The 14,773-nt window shown below is 44.7% G+C and overlaps 1 protein-coding gene across 4 annotated transcripts in view; it reads left to right on the top strand.

Annotated features, from left to right (window-relative positions):
• The first annotated feature begins 191 nt into the window (after nt 1-191).
• The window catches only part of LOC118400540 (ubiquitin-associated protein 2-like), a 33,734-nt gene continuing 19,152 nt past the window's right edge, over nt 192-14,773 (top strand). Inside the window, exons 1-8 of one of the 4 annotated variants that reach the window (XM_052473861.1) lie at nt 192-273; nt 4,679-4,816; nt 5,178-5,255; nt 5,754-5,864; nt 10,178-10,346; nt 14,243-14,377; nt 14,475-14,541; nt 14,664-14,761. In XM_052473861.1, coding sequence (XP_052329821.1) covers nt 4,721-4,816; nt 5,178-5,255; nt 5,754-5,864; nt 10,178-10,346; nt 14,243-14,377; nt 14,475-14,541; nt 14,664-14,761 — 754 coding nt within the window. In that variant the 5' untranslated portion in view covers nt 192-273; nt 4,679-4,720. Of the gene's footprint in view, nt 274-294; nt 869-4,232; nt 4,817-5,177; nt 5,256-5,753; nt 5,865-10,177; nt 10,347-14,242; nt 14,378-14,474; nt 14,542-14,663; nt 14,762-14,773 lie in introns of those variants that run through there. The other 3 variants (XM_052473860.1, XM_035797492.2, XM_035797493.2) reach the window with 3 other exon arrangements.

Here is a 14,773-nt window from a genome sequence, read left to right as displayed (position 1 = left end):
TACTTACAAAGTTAAATTCATTGTACGGACAGGGTTTCTGTGTTACTGACAAATTACTGATACATTATTCATACACATCATAGGTGACCCTGGCTATACTCTAAAACTTTTACTTATATCAACGACCCTTTATGGCTTGCTGTGAATATCAATGACCCCCGAGGACGACGCGCGCATGCGCACTTGTCTCCCACTGAGGAAAGCAACGACAGCAGCTACGCCGTATATCACGTGACCTTGTCTGCTGCTGACTTGAGTAGAGCGTGTTAGCAGGTAATACAAAAAACAAATCTCGTTCAGGCACTCAATATTTATCTTTATACTTGAGCTAATTTAAACCCTTGTATAGTATTGTCCCTCTTGAAGTGTAATATCACCGATTCATTCGTCTCTTTAAACCCTCTTTTCACTCTTTATTTCGTTATTTTCTATTGGCTTGTTCCCTGGCAAGTAATGTCGGAGCTTGGATCATACGCTGTGGCCATTTTCGTCAGAATTGAATTGATAAAGCTTTGTGGTTAGCTAGCAAACTAGCATGATTTGATACCTGAAGAACGGTTGTTTGTTATTGTCACTTGGGGAGAACCCCCGTTGGTCAACATTCAATAATGTTTGAACAGGAATGTCCGTTCGTCGTGTTTTGGTATATATTTTTGCAATAAATAGCCTAAATTGCATTTCCAGCTAGCTAGCTAGCTACTTAGCTAACTAGGACAAAGGGGTCCCACTGTCTGTCACTGTTGTGTATTATTTGTCAGCTAGGACTAGAATCCACATTCGTGTATTTGAAACGCTCGCGCTTGCATTTGAGTTAACGTATCGAACGTGTGAAGACGAACGGACTTTATTATAAATGTCATTTATATAGGTATGCATTATTTTTTAATTCTAACTTAATTATGGTAAGCTATAAATAATAATAATTGTTTGCGTTGCACCCATTTGATGGCCGTGATTATATTGGCTAACACTTCTATATTTTTACCGTTCGAGTGTGTTTATTTCATATATTGTGTAGCTAGATTAATGATTTATGAGTAGCCAGCTACTATTAGAGGTGATGAGGCCAAATTCGATAGCTACGGTAACTTGTTTTGTTGTTGCACAACAGCAGTGAAACCTCTTGGCGAGTGATATGATCCAATAGCTCATTAGCTTTCATGATAATGAACTCGCTTTGTAAATACAAATATATTTCCAAGTCCACTGCTTTCGCAAAGGCAAACTGGTGTTGCTGCTCTAAATAATCATATTTTAGAGCCAGTGTTTTTGGATGCATTACTGCAAGTTGCCAATGGTAGCCACTGACCTGCAGCTGCATTGTCCGATATGAACCAAGCAGTGTAATGTGTGAAGATCTCACTATTCAATCTCCGTATTCAACGCTCTGTTTATACAGTCTAGTTTATAAAGTATGTCTAGGGATACTGTTCACCGTAGATGTATGCCAATATAGTCAAATCACTGTGTGTGTTTAGACCGATCTGCGGCCAACAAGGCAGAGTTCATCTCAGCCTATGCCTCCCTCCAGTCCCTCGACTTCTTGGCACTGACAGAAACATGGATCACCACAGATAACACTGCTACTCCTGCTCTCTCCTCGCCCGCCCACGTGTTCTCGCACACCCCGAGAGCTTCTGGTCAGCGGGGTGGTGGCACCGGGATCCTCATCTCTCCCAAGTGGTCATTCTCTCTTTCTCCCCTTACCCATCTGTCTATCGCCTCCTTTGAATTCCATGCTGTCACAGTTACCAGCCCTTTCAAGCTTAACATCCTTATCATTTATCGCCCTCCAGGTTCCCTCGGAGAATTCATCAATGAGCTTGATGCCTTGATAAGCTCCTTTCCTGAGGACGGCTCACCTCTCACAGTTATGGGCGACTTTAACCTCCCCACGTCTACCTTTGACTCATTCCTCTCTGCCTCCTTCTTTCCACTCCTCTCCTCTTTTGACCTCACCCTCTCACCTTCCCCCCCTACTCACAAGGCAGGCAATACGCTTGACCTCATCTTTACTAGATGCTGTTCTTCCACTAACCTCATTGCAACTCCCCTCCAAGTCTCCGACCACTACCTTGTATCCTTTTCCCTCTCGCTCTCATCCAACACTTCCCACACTGCCCCTACTCGGATGGTATCGCGCCGTCCCAACCTTCGCTCTCTCTCCCCCGCTACTCTCTCCTCTTCCATCCTATCATCTCTTCCCTCTGCTCAAACCTTCTCCAACCTATCTCCTGATTCTGCCTCCTCAACCCTCCTCTCCTCCCTTTCTGCATCCTTTGACTCTCTATGTCCCCTATCCTCCAGGCCGGCTCGGTCCTCCCCTCCCGCTCCGTGGCTCGACGACTCATTGCGAGCTCACAGAACAGGGCTCCGGGCAGCCGAGCGGAAATGGAGGAAAACTCGCCTCCCTGCGGACCTGGCATCCTTTCACTCCCTCCTCTCTACATTTTCCTCCTCTGTCTCTGCTGCTAAAGCCACTTTCTACCACTCTAAATTCCAAGCATCTGCCTCTAACCCTAGGAAGCTCTTTGCCACCTTCTCCTCCCTCCTGAATCCTCCTCCCCCTCCCCCTCCTCCCTCTCTGCAGATGACTTCGTCAACCATTTTGAAAAGAAGGTCGACGACATCCGATCCTCGTTTGCTAAGTCAAACGACACCGCTGGTTCTGCTCACACTGCCCTACCCTGTGCTCTGACCTCTTTCTCCCCTCTCTCTCCAGATGAAATCTCGCGTCTTGTGACGGCCGGCCGCCCAACAACCTGCCCGCTTGACCCTATCCCCTCCTCTCTTCTCCAGACCATTTCCGGAGACCTTCTCCCTTACCTCACCTCGCTCATCAACTCCTCCCTGACCGCTGGCTACGTCCCTTCCGTCTTCAAGAGAGCGAGAGTTGCACCCCTTCTGAAAAAACCTACACTCGATCCCTCCGATGTCAACAACTACAGACCAGTATCCCTTCTCTCTTTTCTCTCCAAAACTCTTGAGCGTGCCGTCCTTGGCCAGCTCTACCGCTATCTCTCTCAGAATGACCTTCTTGATCCAAATCAGTCAGGTTCTCAAGACTAGTCATTCAACTGAGACTGCTCTTCTCTGCATCACGGAGGCGCTCCGCACTGCTAAAGCTAACTCTCTCTCCTCTGCTCTCATCCTTCTAGACCTATCGGCTGCCTTCGATACTGTGAACCATCAGATCCTCCTTTCCACCCTCTCCGAGTTGGGCATCTCCGGCGCGGCCCACGCTTGGATTGCGTCCTACCTGACAGGTCGCTCCTACCAGGTGGCGTGGCGAGAATCTGTCTCCTCACCACGCGCTCTCACCACTGGTGTCCCCAGGGCTCTGTTCTAGGCCCTCTCCTATTCTCGCTATACACCAAGTCACTTGGCTCTGTCATAACCTCACATGGTCTCTCCTATCATTGCTATGCAGACGACACACAATTAATCTTCTCCTTTCCCCCTTCTGATGACCAGGTGGCGAATCGCATCTCTGCATGTCTGGCAGACATATCAGTGTGGATGACGGATCACCACCTCAAGCTGAACCTCGGCAAGACGGAGCTCCTCTTCCTCCCGGGGAAGGACTGCCCGTTCCATGATCTCGCCATCACGGTTGACAACTCCATTGTGTCCTCCTCCCAGAGCGCTAAGAAACTTGCCGTGATCCTGGACAACATCCTGTCGTTCTCAACTAACATCAAGGCGGTGGCCCGTTCCTGTAGGTTCATGCTCTACAACATCCGCAGAGTACGACCCTGCCTCACACAGGAAGCGGCGCAGGTCTTAATCCAGGCACTTGTCATCTCCCGTCTGGATTACTGCAACTCGCTGTTGGCTGGGCTCCCTGCCTGTGCCATTAAACCCCTACAACTCATCCAGAACGCCGCAGCCCGTCTGGTGTTCAACCTTCCCAAGTTCTCTCACGTCACCCCGCTCCTCCGCTCTCTCCACTGGCTTCCAGTTGAAGCTCGCATCCGCTACAAGACCATGGTGCTTGCCTACGGAGCTGTGAGGGGAACGGCACCTCAGTACCTCCAGGCTCTGATCAGGCCCTACACCCAAACAAGGGCACTGCGTTCATCCACCTCTGGCCTGCTCGCCTCCCTACCACTGAGGAAGTACAGTTCCCGCTCAGCCCAGTCAAAACTGTTCGCTGCTCTGGCCCCCAATGGTGGAACAAACTCCCTCACGACGCCAGGACAGCGGAGTCAATCACCACCTTCCGGAGACACCTGAAACCCCACCTCTTTAAGGAATACCTAGGATAGGATAAGTAATCCTTCTCACCCCCCCCTAAAAGATTTAGATGCACTATTGTAAAGTGGCTGTTCCACTGGATGTCATAAGGTGTATGCACCAATTTGTAAGTCGCTCTGGATAAGAGCGTCTGCTAAATGACTTAAATGTAATGTAAATGTAGACTTGGTGTTGCGCAATCCCATCAGACTTTGTTGACGTGTGGATGTTTGATACAGGTTACTCCTGTCCACGCCCAGGGAATGCATTTCAGCTCAAAATAAACTGCAATAAAATCAGGACTATCCTAACAACCTAGACCTAAATTTAAATAAGTGTTTGGAAGTAGGGAAAATACTGATTGTGTTATTGGTGTGACTTTCTATCCACATTTGACCTTTGTTCCCACCCAATCCCTCTTTCTCTCTGTTTTGTCTTCCAGATTTTTCTATTTTGTACATACATTGTTTTGTATATACTGTATATGATGACATCGTTGGGTGGCGACAAAGCCCGGGGCACTCGGGATAAAGTGCTGCCTGCTGCCACCCACACAACTCAACCACAGAAACAGCTCCAGGTGAGGGACACACACAGTACAATTCACTTGATCATACTTAGCAGGTCTTCAGGTGTTAAGGAATTTCTTCAAAACATTACTTCTCCTTCCTTCCCTTCTCTTTTCCTCCTCCACCACCTTCCTCTTTTCCTCCTCCACCACCTTCCTCTTTTCCTCCACCACCTTCCTCTTTTCCTCCTCCACCACCTTCCTCTTTTCCTCCTCCACCACCTTCCTCTTTTCCTCCTCCACCACCTTCCTCTTTTCATCCTCCACCACCTTCCTCTTTTCATCCTCCACCACCTTCCTCTTTTCATCCTCCACCACCTTCCTCTTTTCCTCCTCATTTATCCTTCCTCGCTCTACCTCTTCTCGCCTGCAGGCGACCGCAGAGCAGATCCGGCTCGCCCAGATGATCTATGACAAGAATGATTCTGATTTTGAGGACAAAGTGAACCAGGTGAATGGGCGGGCATTGCTGAGGCCATTGTGTCAGTGCTGAATGTTGGTGTGTGTCTGTTGGGATGTTTGTTGCCCATTAAGAGGCCTACCTTAATTCCATCTGGAATCAGCAGGAATGAACACACTTAAGCTGTGCTCTCCTGTTAACTTTGGAAACCATTCTAAGCCTGTGAGTGTATGTTTGTGACAGCATGTACTAGAGAAAGAGGGTCTGCACTAATATAATTAAAAAATATATATATATTATGCAATTTTTCAATAAAATGTCCCCCTCCCCCACACACCTACATTCTAAGAGTGCAGACCTTTTCCTTTTCTAATACTGTCTATGCAACTAGAAGTGACAAATATTTCCTTCTGTGATACACACACACAAGCAGTACATATTATCAACATCAGTATACATAGGGTCCTTGTATATTCTGTCATGTTTTGTTGTGGATTCAAATGAAGCACTCGTGTCTATTTGTGTGTGCCCGTGTGTGTATGTCCATAGCTGATGGAGGTGACCGGAAAGAACCAGGACGAGTGCATGGTAGCGCTCCACGACTGCAACGAGGATGTTAACAGAGCCATCAACTTCCTTCTTGAGAGCACCTCTGACACGGTAGGGCACAGGGGACTAATGCTAATGCTACCGTTTCAATTTCCTTCAACCCCTTTCCTTCCCTCTGGGTGATGGGCAGCTAGTCGTAGCGAGCTTAGTTTTGCACAGTCGCCTCAAAGGCTCATTTTTGTTTTCTGGCACAAAACAATGTACTACGTTTTCATATGTTTTGTGCTCTACTGAATATGACCCTGATGTATATGTCTCCTCTGAAACATAACAGCTCAAATCAAATTTTATTGGTCACATACACATGGTTTGCAGATGTTATTGCGAGTGTGGTGAAATGCTTATTCTTCTAGATCTGACAGTGCAGCAGTATCTAACAGGTAATATCTAACAATTCCACAATAAAACCTAATACAAAATCTAGTAATGGAATGGGATAAGAATATATAAGTATAAAATATATGAATGAGCAGTGACAGAGCGGCTAAGATGCAAAAGATAGTAAAGAATATAGTATACACATATGAGATGAGTAATGCGAGATGTGTAAACATTCTTAAAATGGCATTATTGAAGTGACTAGATGTTTATTAAAGTGGCCAGTGATATCAAGTCTGTAGGTAGGTTGCCACCTCTGCTAGTGGTGGCTGTTTACCAATCTGATGGCCTTGAGATTGAAAAACAGCTTCTATCTCTCTGTCCCAGCTTTGATGCACCTGTACTGACCTCGCCTTCTGGATGGAAGCGGGGTGAACAGGCAGTGTGGCTCGGGTGGTTATTGTCCTTGATGATTTGTTTTTGCCTTCCTGTGACATCGGTTGTTGTAGGTGTCCTTCAACAAGTAGTTTACCCCCGGTGATATGTTGTGCAGACCGCACCACCTTCTGGAGAGCCCTGCGGTTGAGGACGGTGCAGTTGCCGTATACAGCCCGACAGGATGCTCTCAATTGTGCACTTGTTAAAGTTAGTGATCGGTGACAAGCCACATTTTTTCAGCCTCCTGAGGTCTGTGTGCGTGCACCATTTCAGTTTGTTGGTGATATGTACACAGAGGAACTTAACACTTTCCACCTTCTCCACTGCTGTCCCATCGATGTGGATAGGGGGATGCTCCCTTTGCTGTTTCCTGAAGTCCACGATCATCTCTTTTGATTTACTGACATTGAGTGAGAGGTTATTTTCCTGACACCACACTCCGAGGGCCCTCACCTCCTCCCTGTTGTTGGTAATCAAGCCTACCACTGTAGTGTCATCTGCAAACTTGATGATTGAGTTGGAGGGGTGCATGCCCACTCAGTCGTAGGTGAACAGGGATTACAGGAGGGGGCTGAGAACGCACCCTTGTGTGGCCGCAGTGTTGAGGATCAGCAAACTGGAGATGTTGTTTCCTACCTTCACCACCTGGGGGTGGCCCATCAGGAAGTCCAGGACCCAGTTGCACAGGGCGAGGTCGAGACCCAGGGTCTCAAGCTTAATGATGAGTTTGGAGGGTACTATGGTGTTGAATGCTAAGCTGTAGTCAATAAACAGCATTCTAACGTAGGCATTCCTCTTGTCCAGATGGGATAGGGCAGTGTGCAGTATGATGGGGATTGCATCGTCTTTGGACCAATTGGGGCGGTAAGCAAATTGGAGTGGGTTTAGGGTGACCGCTAGGGTGGAGGTGATATGATCCTTGATTAGTCTCTCAAAGGACTTCATGATGACAGAAGTGAGTGCTACAGGGTGATAGTCATTTAATTCAGTTACCTTACTTTCTTGGGAACAGGAACAATGGTGGCCATCTTGAAGCATGTGGGGACAGCAGACTGGGATAGGGATTGAGTGTGTCCGTAAACACACCAGCCAGCTGTGCTGCGCATGCTCTGAGGTTGCCGCCTGGGCCGGCAGCTCTGCGAGGGTTGATGTATTTGAATGTTTTACTCACGTCGGCCACGGAGAAGGAGAGCCTACAGTCTTTGGTAGCGGGGCCGTGTCTGTGGCACTGTATTGTCCTCAAAGTGCGCAAAGAAGTTGTTTAGTTTGGCTGGAAGCAAGACGTCGATATCCGCAACAGGGCTTGTTTGCTTTTTGTAATCCATGATTGTCTGTAGACCCTGCCACATACGTCTCGTGTTTGAGCCTTTGAATTGCGACTCCACTTTGTTTCTATACTGATGCTTTGCTTGTTCGATTGCCTTATGGAGGGAATAACTACACTGATTGTATTCTGTCATCTTGCCATGATTAAATGCGGTGGTACATGCTTTCAGTTTTGCGTGAATGCTGCCATCAATCCACGGTTTCTGGTTTTAATAGTCACAGTGGGTACAACATCTCCTATACACTTCCTTATACACTTGCTCACCGAGTCAGAGTATACGTCAATGTTATTGTCTGAGGCTACCCGGAACATATCCCAGTCCACGTGATCGAAGTGATCTTGAAGCGTGGAATCCGATTGGTCAGACAGCGTTGGATAGACCTAAGCACGGACGCTTCCTGTTTTAGTTTCTGCCTATAGGAGGGGAGCAACAAGATGGAGTCATGGTCGGATTTGCCAAAATGAGGGTGGGGGAGGGCCTTGTATGGATTGTAGAAGGTAGAGTAGCAATGGTCGAGCGTGTTACTCGCTCGTGTACTGCAATCGATATGCTGGTAGAATTTAGGTAGCCTTTTTAACAAAGCTGATTTGAGAACATCCCCAGCTACAATATATGCAGCCTCAGGATATATGGTTTCCAGTTTGCGTAGTCCAGTGAAGTTCCTTGATGGCCGTCTTTCTATCCACTTGTGGGGGGATATACACGAATGTCACGATAACGGAGGAGAGTTCCCTTGGGAGATAATAAGGTCGGCATTTGATTGTGAGGAATTCTAGGTCAGGTGAACAAAGGGACTTGAGTTATTGCATGTTGTTACGATTACATCATGAGTTGTTAATCATGAAACATACTCCCCGGACCTTCTTCTTACCGGAGAGATGTTTATTTCTGTCGGTGCGATGTGCTGAAAATCCCATTGTTCCTGTACGGACTCCGACAGCATGTCCCATGCTAGCCATGTTTCCGTGAAACAGAGTATGTTACAATCTCGGATATCTCTTTGGAAAGCAACTCTTGCCCTGATTTCATCGACTTTATATTTGACTTCTACGCACCTGGAACAGACACTTTCAGTAGTAAGGACCTTAAAAGAGAGCAGAAGGCCTCTGATCAGATTAGTGAGTAACATACCATTATAGTGAGTAACATACCATTATATATATGTTTGGGGTAGGGAGTGGTGGTAGTGGTGGGGGGGAATTGATGAAAAGTGCGCAGACTCAGTGTCACTCATTGAGCTATGAAAGTGAGATGTGAACAGATTTTCTCCCTGTGTGATTACTAAATAATGGTATGTTACGTTACTCACATCTGATCAGAGGCCTTCTGCTCTCTTTTAAGGTCCTTACTACTGAAAGTGTCTGTTCCAGGTGCGTAGAAGTCAAAATAACAATACTGGAAGAAATAGAGACCTGCACGCTGTCAAAAAAAGGAATAGCTCCAAAACTGAGGCCTGACGATATTTATTGAAACAACATGGTGCCCAAAGAATATAGCATAGTGCAAACAAGTGCAGAAATAACATGTGAAAACAAAACTCATGTTTCTCATATCGAAATTAATGACACAATGCATCTCTACGTGTCCTACAAATAGAATATGGGAGTTCAGAGCGTGATGTCAGATATGTCATATCAGTATGAGTTCTACATCCAATATCCAAAAAGTGTGAAGTTAAATGTAATGTGTTGTATTGAGGTGTGAATATCAGGGACAGGTTTTTGTGCGGCACATGCAGAAAATTGTGTTTTTGAGTGACAACTGCAAAGTTCAAGGAGTTGGTCTGATGGTGCCCTCTATCATCGGCCTCCCCCCATGCTTGCAGGAACAATAGAGTAGCTACATTTTCTGTAGGCAATGAATCGCTCAACAACCCTTGTCACAGCCCTTCCAATCAAGCCCAATCTACTACTGCTGCTCCCGCAACCCTGTGGTCATGAATCCTTCATGATGTTTTTCTTTGTCAGTGATGTTGTGACACTGCAGTAGGAGGGGTATACAGGGTCACAACCACATGTCGATTACATAAATACATTATCTCACATTGACTATTTTGTACTTTGAAGTTCATGGGAAAGGAAGAAGTTCAAGCAGTTGTAGGATCTGACTTGTAACCTTTTAATCTGTCGTTCTCTTTCCCATCCTCTACTCTTATCACCCCCTCTATTTCTATCCCTCCACCTCTTGTTCCCATTTCCCTATACACCCCCCCCTTTCAAAGCAAGTGAGGATGTGTCAATAAGGAGAGATCAAACTTTTTAAAACCTCTCTTTCTCTCAGACCTCATGGGAGACAGTGGGGAAAAAGAAACCCCTAGCGAAGGAAGGCCCTGTGGAGGGCAAGGAGAACCGGGAGAAGAGAGGAGGAGAGAGGGAGGTCAGCAGGGGCCGCGGGGGAAGCAACCGGAGAGGCAGAGGGGCCAGCAATCGCAGCCGCCAGGGGGAGAGAGGTAGGGGGGCCACGGAGTCTCTCAAATTCTATCCATATGTTAATTAACAAGGCATTATAACACTGCCTAATTGATCACCTAAGAGCCAGGGTGAATGATAAGTCAAATGATTTCAGTTGTTTATTACAGTTCTACACCTTTCAAACCAATATGTTTTCCCGACAACTTTAGCATCCCAGCAACTTTTTCCGCCTTATCTTTATATCTGAATGGTGTTGCCGGTATCAAGGCCTAAACTTTTATTTCCGCGAACCGATCTAGTCATGATTGCGGTAAAGGCCTGCCTTCGGCTTAGTATGAAATGTAGCCGTAATGTTGAGACGAGATTGGCACGCACTATGCTCTTAAGCTCTTGATGGTTGCTAGGCAGCGGACGTTACTACTATCCTCTAAACTTTGCGAGGCATGTCACTTCACCTATTTCTTTGCATAGCCCACCACATGTACTGTTTTCTTAGCCACAACTGGATGGCTCCATAGAGAATAACTGGGAATAACTGACAGAATTACGAAAAATATGGGAATAAAGTAGGCGAATGTCATTGAAGGCATCAAATTGTTGCTTACTGAAACGGTCTTCCAATTATTATAATATATTTGAAGCAATAGTCTGACGTGTGGTCAACTATTTTAGCACGGTTTCCTGCCGCTTTGAGACAAGCGTGGGGACTTGTCTTGATAAATCCATACATTTCAGATTTTTCTTTTCACTCATTCGCTGTTTGGCTCTTGGTTAGGCTACAATTAGGCTGTGGAAATGTTAGTTAAGTTGAGGTGCGTTCTGCTCATGATCATCTTGTCTAGTTGGCTCATTCATTAGCACTGATCAGAACATTTTGCCAGCATGTTATGTAGCTTAACAAGTGGATAATTTTGCTCTTGACTTGCAGTTGTAGCCTAGGTCTACTCCCAACCAAAAGCCTGTGACTTGTCTTAATCAACCAATGGGATTTTGTTTAACTGACTCTCCATATGTATATTTGGTTAATTCTCTGGCTGGGCAAATAACTGGAGGTGGTTTAACTCATCTATTCCTTTGCTCATCTATCACTGATCAGAAACATTTAGCATTCAATAATGTAGCCTAAATAAAGTTTAGACCTAGAGGACCAAAAAAAGCCGATACAATCAATCGATGGATTTAAAAAATATATTTTTTTATTTTATTTTATTTTTATTTGTAATAATGACAATTACAACAATACTGAATGAACACATATTTAACTTAATATAATACATCAATAAAATCAATTTAGCCTCAAATAAATAATGAAACATGTTCAATTTGGTTTAAATAATGCAAAAACAAAGTGTTGGAGAAAGTAAAAGTGCAATATGTGCCATGTAAAAAAGCTAATGTTTAAGTTCCTTGCTCAGAACATGAGAACATATGAAAGTTGGTGGTTCCTTTTAACATGAGACTTCAATATTCCAAGGTAAGAGTTTTTAGGTTGTAGTTATTATAGGAATTATAGGACAATTTCTCTATACGATTTGTATTTCATATACCTTTGACTATTGGATATTCTTATAGGCACTTTAGTATTGCCAGTGTAACAGTATAGCTTCCGTCCCTCTCCTCGCCCCTACCTGGGCTCGAACAAGGAACACATCGACAACAGCCACCCTCGAAGCAGCGTTACCCATCGCTCCACAAAAGCCACAGCCCTTGCAGAGCAAGTGGAACAACCACTCCAAGTCTCGGAGCGAGTGATGTTTGAAAAGCTATTAGCGCGCACCCCGCTAACTAGCTAGCGATTTAACATCGGTTACACCAGCCTAATCTCGGGAGTTGATAGGCTTGAAGTCATAAACAGCTCAATGCTTGAAGCACAGTGACAAGCTGCTGGCAAAACACACAAAAGTTCTGTTTGAATGAATGCTTACGAGCCTGCAGCTGCCTACCATCACTCAGTCAGACTGCTCTATCAAATCATAGACTTAATTATAACATAATAACACACAGAAATACAAGCCTTAGGTCATTAATATGGTAGAATCCGGAAACTATCATCTAAAAAAACAAGGCGTTTATTCATTCAGTGAAATACGGAACCGTTTCGTATTTTATCTAACGGGTGGCATCCATAAGTCTAAATATTCCTGTTACATTGCACAACCTTCAATGTTATGTCATAATTACGTAAAATTCTGGCAAATTAGGTGGCCCAAACTGTTGCATATACACTGACTCTGCGTGCAATGAATACAAGAGAAGTGATACAATTTCACCTGGTTAATATTGCCTGCTAACCTGGATTTCTTTTAGCAAAATATGCAGGTTTAAAAATATATACTTCTGTGTATTGATTTTAAGAAAGGCATTGATGTTTATGATTAGGTACAGTCGCGCAACGATTGTGCTTTTTTCGCAAATGCGCTTTTGTTAAGTCATCGTTTGGCGAAGTTGGCTGTCTTTGTTAGGAAGAAATAGTCTTCAGAGTTCGCAACAAGCCAGGTTAGCAGGCAATATTAACTAATTATGCCGGTTTAAAAATATATACTTGTTTATTGATTTTAAGGAAGGCATTGACGTTTATGGTTAGGTACACTTTGGTGCAAGACAGTCCTTTTTTGTGAACACGCACCGCATCGATTATATGCAACGCAGGACATGCTAGATAAACTAGTAATATCATCAACCTTGTGTAGTTAACTAGTGATTGATTGATTGTTTTTTATAAGATAAGTTTAATGCTAGCTAGCAACTTACCTTGGCTTCTTACTGCATTCGCGTAACAGGCAGTCTCCTCATGGAGTGCAATGTAATCCGGTGGTTAGAGCGTTGGTTGTACTAGTTAAGGTTGCAAGATTGAATCCCCTAGCTGACCAAGTAAAAATCTGTCATTCTGCCCCTGAACAAGGCAGTTAACCCACTGTTCCTAGGCCATCATTGAAAATAAGAACGTGTTCTTGACTGACTTGCCTAGTTAAATAAAGGTGTGTAAAAAATTAAATTAAAAAACGGCTAAATCCCCCAAAAAAGATTTCCGATTTGTTATGAGAACTTGAAATCGGCCCTAATTATTCGGCCATTCCGATTAATTGGTCATCCTCTAATATAGATGACTCCAAAAGCCAGCGGAGGTTGTGAAATGACTCGCATGCTTTTGAAAGTATAGATTGACGATGAAGATACTCTCAATGTAAGACCCTATGCCTGCTCCCGACAAAGCGGAGTGAGGGTAGGAAAGAGATAAAACGTGGATCAAAAAAGTGGAAGTTGTGTGGGGAAATATTATTTGTATTTTTATTCTGTTACATTATGTTCTTATGTGTTGACTGATCAGGGTAGCCTAAGTGAGTCCTCTGTTAAAATAACTATTGATTTCATGAGCATGGCGTAGGCTGTAGGGTGCACAGACCAGTAACATAATTCAACTCAAAATATGCCTATCTATTCTTTTGAAAATACATTTTATTAGTCTTATAATGTTTCTTAGGACCTGCCTAAAACACATTAATAATGGGTTTCTTTGTGATGGCATATATTTAATGGATGTATTAAAATAGACGTCCACCCACATCGCTCATGCCTACTTCCATTCCTGAACTTGCCGGCATGTGCATGGGCGATATAAAAGAATGTGGTAAAAATGGGACTGTATGATTTGGGCTCTATAAAACATTGCCAGCATTTTTTTTATAGCCAACATACCATATAATCTGTCTGTAAAGGGTATTAGTCTGTGTTTATTTCATTGACCATACCTTGGATTAGGTAACACTGCATGGAGCATTTACTAAGAATTTATTGACGGCCTATTTGTCACTAAGCCATTATTAGTCATTGATGCACTATTTAGCAGAATTGGTTAAAAGGCAACACATTTTATCTAGTTACTAAGTCCTGTCCCTTCCCCTCTCTCCCTTTTTCTTTCTGTCTCTCTGAGCAGTGCGGCCAGAGGAGAATGGTGTGGAAGCGGTCCCTGTGGACAGAGGGTCAGAGCAAGGCCGCAGGGGTGGGAGAGGAGGTAGAGGTGAGTGTCATTTAGTGGCACTTTCTCATATGTTCCAGTCAACACTCCCAGGTAACTTGTGGTATCTTAACTAAACACAATTTGTTTGGTTCCATGCTTTCTGTGTGTTGACCTAGTGTGTGTGTCTGTCTGTGTGTGTGTACTACAGTCGGATCTGGAGGCAGAGGAAGGGGCAGGGTGCCAGCGGGAAGCAGGTTCTCAGCCCAGGGAATGGGGTGAGTTATGGAATATACACACCTGCACATACCAACTCTTACACACACACACACACACACACACACCTGTCTGGTTCCTCGTACACTGCTTTTTCTTACACCTAGACCCCTCCTCTCCTTAGGACCTTTAACCCAGCAGACTACACTGCAGAACAGAGGACAGGGACCACACAAGATGACTCCTGGGAGTCAGGAGCCATCAACAGCACAGACGGAACAGGTGAGGCCAGGA

Source organism: Oncorhynchus keta, chromosome 21, assembly GCF_023373465.1.
Source record: "Oncorhynchus keta strain PuntledgeMale-10-30-2019 chromosome 21, Oket_V2, whole genome shotgun sequence".
Classification (NCBI taxonomy): Eukaryota; Metazoa; Chordata; class Actinopteri; order Salmoniformes; family Salmonidae; genus Oncorhynchus; species Oncorhynchus keta.
Note: the sequence above shows the minus strand (reverse complement) of the source record. Positions and strands in the feature narration are given on the sequence as shown.